The sequence below is a fragment of the Pelophylax lessonae genome, assembly GCF_965119305.1.
Source record: "Pelophylax lessonae genome assembly, chromosome: 5".
In the NCBI taxonomy this organism is placed as follows: Eukaryota; Metazoa; Chordata; class Amphibia; order Anura; family Ranidae; genus Pelophylax; species Pelophylax lessonae.
In genome coordinates, this window is record NC_138772.1 from 539,077,162 (window position 1) to 539,085,411 (window position 8,250).

General features: G+C 36.6%; 1 protein-coding gene across 1 annotated transcript; it reads left to right on the forward strand.

The window, feature by feature from the left end:
- The first annotated feature begins 2,451 nt into the window (after positions 1-2,451).
- Positions 2,452-7,878, forward strand: LOC309557241 (uncharacterized protein). Its single transcript, XM_082259910.1, has 2 exons — positions 2,452-2,554; positions 7,125-7,878. Exons 1-2 carry the CDS (start codon positions 2,498-2,500, stop codon positions 7,869-7,871), a joined length of 804 nt encoding a protein of 267 aa, XP_082116036.1. The 5' UTR covers positions 2,452-2,497; the 3' UTR covers positions 7,872-7,878.
- Positions 7,879-8,250: the final 372 nt, after the last annotated feature.

Sequence of the window (8,250 nt, forward strand, 5' to 3'; positions counted from 1 at the left end):
GGATTGATATCTTCTTCTGGTAATTGTACCTTGGCCAGCAGTATGCCCACCTGTGACCTCTGACCTCTTCCCATTGACCCTCACTTTCAGGTGACTTGAGATACTTGACCTTAGGTGATGAGGTTAATTCCTCCATGACACGCTGTTCACAGAACACCCAGAAGGCAAGGAGGTGTATCTCCATTTCATCCAATGCTATAAACTCTCATGTATTCTATGTGATGGCTGTATGATTTTATATCTATTAATGTATATATTTGGTATACATTTTATAAAAGATATGAGGGGGGGGGGTGACCCCCTTTTGATATAAAAGACCTTCCCTAATGTTATTTAACTACTTCTGGGCCGGAAAGATTTTCCCGCTTAATGACCAGGCCATATTTTGCGATTCGCCGCTGCTTTACTTTAACAGACAATTGCGCGGTCGTGCGACGCTGTACCTAAATAAATTTGATGTGCTTTTTTCCCACAAACAGAGCTTTCTTTCGATGGTATTTGATCACCTGTGCGATTTTTATTTTTTGTGCTAAAAACAAAAAAAGAGCGACAATTCTGAAAAAATATCTATCTATCTATCTATCTATCTATCTATCTATCTATCTATCTATCTATCTATCTATCTATCTATCTATCTATCTATCTATCTATCTATCTATCTATCTATCTATCTATCTATCTATCTATCTATCTATCTATCTATCTATCTATCTATCTATCTATCTATCTATCTATCTATCTATCTATCTATCTATCTATCTATCTATCTATCTATCTATCTATCTATCTATCTATCTATCTATCTATCTATCTATCTATCTATCTATCTATCTATAGATAGATAGATAGATAGATAGATAGATAGATAGATAGATAGATAGATAGATAGATATTTCACATTCTGCTATGTAACATTCCCAAGAAAAAAAAAAAAATTAAAAAATCAAAATTTTTTAACATTTTAGGCCAATTTGTTTTCTGCTACATATTGCACAGATACCGTGTGACATAAAAAATTGCAACACACACCATTTTATTCTATAGGGTCTCTGCTAAAGAAAAAATAATAATATATATATAATGTAATTCTAAGTAATTTTCTAGCAAAAAAAAAATTTGATTTTTACATGTAGGAGCGAAGTGTCAGAATAGGCTTGGGAAGGAGGTGGTTAACCGCTTCCGGAATGACCACCGCAGATATACTGCGGCAGGCAGCCCCTCCTGCATTAACCGACGTAGGGCTATGTCAGTCGCTCACCTGCAGCTAGGGGCAAGCGTGCGCCCATTCTGCAGCGGAGCCTCCGATTGCCGCCAGCCATCCGTGATCGCTCCCCGCTGAGAGAGAGAGAAAAACGGTCGGCTGTTGTAAACACAGGAGACCATTCATCTCTCTGAAATGATCACAGAGCGCCTGTGATCCTTCTATATAGGATCACAGGTCTCTATGATCATTTCACAAGCCCATCCCCCATACAGTTGGAAAACACCCCCCTAGGCTCACATTTAACCCCTTGATCACCCAGAGTGTTAACCCCTTCCCTGCCAGTATCATTATTACAGTAACAGTGCATATTTTTAGCACTGATTACTGTAGTAATGTCACTGGTCCCCCCAAAAGTGTCAAAAATGTCAGTTAGGGGTCCGATCTGTCCGCCGCAATGTCGCAGTCCTGCTAAAAATCGCAGATCGCCGCCATTACTAGTAAAAAATAAAATAAAATAATAAAAATTACATAAATCTTTCCCGTAGTTAGTAGACGCGATAACTTTTGCGCAAACCAATCAAAATACAATTATTGCGATTTTTTTTTTTTTACCAAAAATATGTAGCAGAAAACAAATTGGCCTAAAAATGTTTAAAAATTTAGATTTTTACATTTTTTTTTTTAGGGAATGTTATATAGCAGAATGTAAAAAAATATTGTTTTTTTTTTTTTTTGATCAATTACCACCAAAAGAAAGCTCTGTTTGTGGGAAAAAAAGGACGTACATTTTATTTGGGTACAGCGTCTCACGATTGCGCAATTGTCCGTTAAAGTAATGCAGTGCCGAATCGCAAAGTAGGGCCTGGTCAGGTAGGGGGTAAAATCTTTAGGGGCTGAAGTGGTTAAGGAAGGAAAAAAAAAAGTTTTAATCGGTTATATTTCTTACCAGTACACCTGTATCATACTCCATTGTTCTAACATAGAATGTATTTTTTTCATGTTTAAAATAGTCACACTTGTATCATTGCTTGTTATCCCGGATGTCACATATAAAGAGGCTCTCACGTCTACAAGGTGAAGAACATGCTAAGTCTGTGAATGGAGCCTCCATGTCTTTGTGTTGTCTCAGCAGGGCTTCCATCTTGACCACTTTTGCTAAGTGGATTCTATAAATACTGACCTTAATCCTTCCTTGTCTAATCTCTTCTGTCTGTTCTGGAACTTGCCATTCAGAGTTTTACGTAGACGTACCGAGGAGCATGATAACCGACTACTAGACGAGGGGAGCCAGAGATGGATACCAAGTATCCGAGGAGCGGAAAGTCACAGAGACAGATGGTATCCCATTCTGTGAGTACTGGAATTCACTGAAAGAGAGTGAGAATACGGGAAAGAGACTGAAGAGAGGGAGAGAGGGAAAGAAGAGAGAAAGAGAGAGAAAGTGGAAAAAAAGAGGGATAGGGGGAGAGGAACCGAAAAGAGAGAGAGGAAGAGACAGGAACTAAGGAGAGAGAGGAGGAGAGGGGGAGAGAGAGAGATAGAGGAACTGAAGAGAGAAAATACGGGGAAAGAGACTGAAGAGAGGGAGAGAGGGAAAGGAAAGATAAAGAGAGAGAGAAAGTAGACAAAAAGAGGGGTAGGGAGAGAGGGACTGAAAAGAGAGAGAGAGAGGAGGAGAGGGGGAGAGAGAGAGATAGAGGAAATGAAGAGAGAAAATACGGGGAAAGATACTGAAGAGAATGAGAGAGGCAAAGAAGAGAAGATATAAAGAGTGAGAAAAAGGACAAAAAGAGGGGGAGGGAGAGAGGGACTGAAGAGAGAGAGAGAGAGAGAGAGAGAGAGAGAGAGAGAGCGAGGGGAAGAGAATGAGGGAAAAACAAATGGAATTAAAAGATGGAAAGAAAGAGGGAGTTATAGAGGATAGACAGAAATAGACAAAGATAGAGGCATAGAAGGAGAAAGAAAGAAAGAAAGAAAGAAAGAAAGAAAGAAAGAAAGAAAGAAAGAAAGAAAAGAAAGAAAGAAAGAAAGAAAGAAAGAAAGAAAGAAAGAAAGAAAGAAAGAAAGAAAGAAAGAAAGAAAGAAAGAAAGAAAGAAAGGAAACAGAAGAGAGAAAATGGATAGAGAGAGAGAGAGAGGAGAAAGAAAAAGAGAGGCTAGAAAGAGATAGAGGGGAAAGAAAGACATGAGAAAATGAGAGAAAGGAAATAAAGAGATAGAGAGAGTAGAAAAATAGAGCGTAAGAGAGAGAAGAAGGAGCAAAAGGTATATACAAAATATCTTATGATGGCCACTCATTCTGTAAGTATTAGGAGTTTAGAGGAGAAAAGTGTAAAGAGAGAAAGGAAAGAAAGAAAGAGAAAAGGAAAGAAAGAAAAGGAAAGAAAGAAAGAAAAAAGAAAGAAAGAAAGAAAGAAGAAGAAAGAAAGAAAAGAAAGAAAAGAAAGGAAAGAAAAAAAGAAAGAAAGAAAGAAAGAAAGAAAAGAAAGAAAGAAAGAAAGAAGAAAGAAAGAAAGAAAGAAAGAAAGAAAGAAAGAAAGAAAGGAAAGAAAGGAAAGGAAAGAAAGGAAAGAAAGAAAGAAAGAAAGAAAGAAAAGAAAAGAAAGAAAGAAAGAAAGAAAGAAAAGAAAGAAAGAAAGAAAGAAAGAAAGAAAGAAAAGAAAGAAAGAAAGAAAGAAAGAAAGAAAGAAAGAAAGAAAGAAGAAAGAAAGAAATAGAAGGGGAGAAGAGATAAAGAGGAAGATAATGAGGAAAAACAAACGGAATAAAAGATGGAAAGAAAGAGGGAGTAATAGAAGATAGACAGAAATAGACAAAGATAGAGGCATAGAAGGAAAAGAAGGGAAGGAAAGAAAGAAGGAAGAAAGAAAGAAAGAAAGAAAGAAAGAAAGAAAAGAAAGAAAGAAAGAAAGAAAGAAAGAAAGAAAGAAAGAAAGAAAGAAAGAAAGAAAAGAAAGAAAGAAAGAAAGAAAGAAGAAAGAAAGAAAGAAAGAAGAAAGAAAGAAAGAAAGAAGAAAGAAAAGTTGGAGAAAGGAAACAGAAGAGAGAAAATGATAGAGAGAGAGAGAGGAGAAAAGAAAAAGAGAGGCTAGAAAGAGATAGAGGGAAAGAAAGACATGAGAAAATGAGAGAAAGGAAATAAAGAGATAGAGAGAGTAGAAAAATAGAGCGTAAGAGAGAGAAGAAGGAGCAAAAGGTAGATACAAAATATCTTATGATGGCCACTCATTCTGTAAGTTTAGGAGTTTAGAGGAGAAAAGTGGAAAGAAAGAAAGAAAGAAAGAAAGAAAGAAAGAAAGAAAGAAAGAAAGAAAGAAAGAAAGAAAGAAAAAAGAAAGAAAGAAAGAAAGAAAGAAAGAAAGAAAGAAAGAAAGAAAGAAAGAAAGAAAGAAAGATGATTTAAAGAGAGAAGGAGGACAAAAAGGGAGGGAGAGAGGGACTGAAAAGAGAGAGAGAGAGGAAGAGAACAAAGGAAAAAAGATGGAAAGAAAGAAGGAGTAAGAGAGGATAGAAGAAATAGACAAAGATATAGGCATAGAAAGAGATAAAAGGGGAAGGAAAAATAAGAAAAGAATGAGAGAGAGGAGAGAACAAGAGACGTAAAGGGGGGGGGGGGGGCAGAGGGGAAGAAAGAAAGAAGGGGAGAAAAAGATGGAGAAAGGAAAGAGAAGAGAGAAAAATGGATAGAGAGAGGGGAAGAAAAAAGAGAGGCTAGAAAGAGATAGAGGGGGGAGAAAGAAATGAGAGAATGAGATAAGGGAAAACAAGAGATAGAGAAAGGAGAGAGTAGAAAAATAGGGAGTAAGAGAGAGAAGAAGGAGCGAAAGGTAGATATAAAATATCCATTGATGGCCACTCATTCTGTAAGTATTAGGACTGTAGTGTAGAGGAGGGAGGGGTAAAGAGAGAGATAAAAGAAAAAAAGAGAAAGAAAGAACATGGGAGGCGGGAATACTTAGCCACTTGAGAACTAATTGGTACTTCATTTAACTGTACCTTGGTAAAATGTCAACTCATTTCAGGAGCCCCCTTCATCAGGACTATAATGAACCCAGTAAAATAGAAACCATCAAAGTTTTAACATCCTAATTAATAAAAACTGTAAAAAACAAATACAACCATTGCCCCTCTTTAAGTCATTGAGGTCCTCAAACCACCCAGGTATCTCTTATTATCATTCTTTTACGGCTAACCTTATTTAAATTGTCGCCATATGCATGGAGCACTCTTGCCATGTACATGTTTTGCCAAATCACCAAACCAGCCATGAAGGAAAACAATAGGGGACAATAATATTAAAAGTTTGTCTCCCTAACTCCATTTTTTTCCATTCTATTTTATATATACAGCTCTGTTGTCCATCCTACTTTTTGTTAGTGAGATGCCTAACTGTCTATTTTCTGGACCACACTTGTCTGTGTATGCTTACTTGTGTGTTGCACTTGGTTCATACACGAGCACATGGGCCCAATCAATGGAAAGGCTCCTGTCCCCCATGGAAGACTTCCCCTCTATTCACGCTGTAACATTATCGATTTCCTGTATTTGGTAATAAAAACAGACAGAGGAACTAATCCTTTCCTAGTCTGGCCAAAGTAAAGCAAACAAAAAAAGGTTTGGCTTTTTATATCCCTTAACCATCTCCCTACTGGCCATTGTATGAAAATGTCCACTAGAGGGAGCAGTTGTTTAAAAGTTGTGGCATTACTGTTGTCCCGCATGTTCTGCATGTCATTAGACAGGCACAGAGGCAAGCAGCGTGGCTCTGTGTCTTGTGGTTACTGTGCTGGCCAATCACAAAGATCACACATATAAACAGTACTACTGTAAGTCCTTGATCAAACAACTACAATAAAGAAAGAAGGAACATGGACTTTTGAGGCACCACATAGACCTTATATTAAAAAAAAAAAAAAAAAAACATATTTTATTACAGTATATGTAAAAACAATTAAATGTGTCTAAAATACATATAAAACAACATGGGATGTCCTTCTACGTACACATGGTAAGTACTAAAGTCACAAACAACCTCCACATCTTGGGCTCCCCCATTTGTTTTTGGCCAGTTGCTGTATCATGTATCTTATATATTACTCTATTTACAGGTTACAATAGATTAACTGCTGGGCTTGTGATCAAACATTGATGACTTAAACCAACATGTTTCACAGTCTATTATCACTGCTTTACCAGTGGTATCATCGGAGGTGAAATTTGCAATAAATCACAAAATATATAATGAGAACTCCCATTTTAATATAGAAAACAAGAGACAACCCCCAAATGCCCCCAGGGGGTAGGACAAAGGAATGGTCCATCTCGGTACCCAAGGACTACACAACTAAAGTAGTATAAAAATAGCTTTTATCAGTACAGAATATAAACGTTCATGTAGACAAACATGTAGAATGACATCTATCAAATATTGGCTGAATGTAGTTTTAACTGTATAAAAATACATAAATCACTGATATTTTGACACCCTGAAGGTGAAGAAAATGAAGGGTGTAGTTGGAGGTTAATCCTCTACATGTTTCGTGGACAATTCCGCTTCTTCAGGAGAAATGAACCATGATACTGACTTTAACAGAGCATTGTAACATAGTACATGATTGATAAATATAAGGTAGTAAATATGGTTACAACAATGGTACACGGGGGTAGCTACATAGTTGCTTACCAGCGAAAATTGGTATCCGAAAGAGGCCAAGGCCTTTTGCCAGTTTGGGAAAGAAAAGTATCATTAAATTATCATTAAACAATAAGTGTAAAAAGAAAAAAAAAGTATCATAAAATGGTTGCTCATTTCTTGACATATTCCTTAAAAGATTGTTTCTCCAGAGATGGAAACCCATGTATAGAGATTTACTTATTCAACACAGAACAATGAATATTTTACCTTTCTGTGTCTTGGCAGATCTCACCTAAACTAGAAGTACGAGGGTCTGGGAATGTGAAAGTGCCGGTCCATAACAACTACGGGGCTAATCTGGGTAAAAACTCCAGCGTAGCATCATTACCTCCCGCAAAACCTAAAGACTTGAAATATCCAAGTCTCGAATCTGTAAACTCTAGCCCATTAAAGACTTCCGTTAGGAATGAACTGGTGTCAAACGAGAAGGTCAGCAGAAAGTATGAGCCTTTGAAACCGTCTTCCTTAGTGGAAACCCAGAACTCGGACATTTATCTCCAGAGGCGGCCAATTAAGCTGGCTCCGCTCAACCTCCCGGAAGAAGTCAAGGAGGCGCAACTCAAAAAGATAAAAGATGAGGTCTACCTTGCTAAAAAAAGTTCAAAGAAAATTGACAAGACGATGAAGGCCATAAATGATCGACCCATGAAGAGAGATCCTTTAAACAAAATTGGCATGGCCGAGGAGACTCTGGAGGCAGTTAAGGTAGAAAATAATTTACCAGAAGAAGGCAAAGGCCCACAAGATTACAAACCGAACATTGTTTTGTTATCTGGAAATACTAGTGAAAGAACGTCAAGTTCTCCAACAATTAGATTCAAGAGTGGACAAGTCCATGACTCAGTTCCAAAAATAGTCACTGTGGATTCCACTGATATTTCTGTCAAAGGGCGTTTCAACCACCCAAAAAGTTGCAGTACAAGTCACAACATACTAAAACCAGTGAAAGTCAATAGATTTAGTATAAATTAGGTAGGCAAGACATGACACAAAGATAATCTAAATTGATTACTTCATCTTTGGAAACATGAATTCATATGGAAATATGGCTAATAAAATTTGAAATTTTCTTTTAGAAGCTAAAAATCATTTGATAGATTGCTGTGAACATTTACCAATGTCACTCTTAAGATGTATGTAAACCTTAAAAATGAACGTCCCTCGTTTGGTCCATTTTGGTTTGTTAAAGTGTTTGTAAACCTAAAAAAAAAACAAAAAAAAAAAACGTGTTACCGGCTCTTTATTGCATATTATATATTTATAATAATATAATTCATAATGTATATTAATAAAAATATATATAAATTAATAATATATATATATATATATATTTATACACACACACATATAC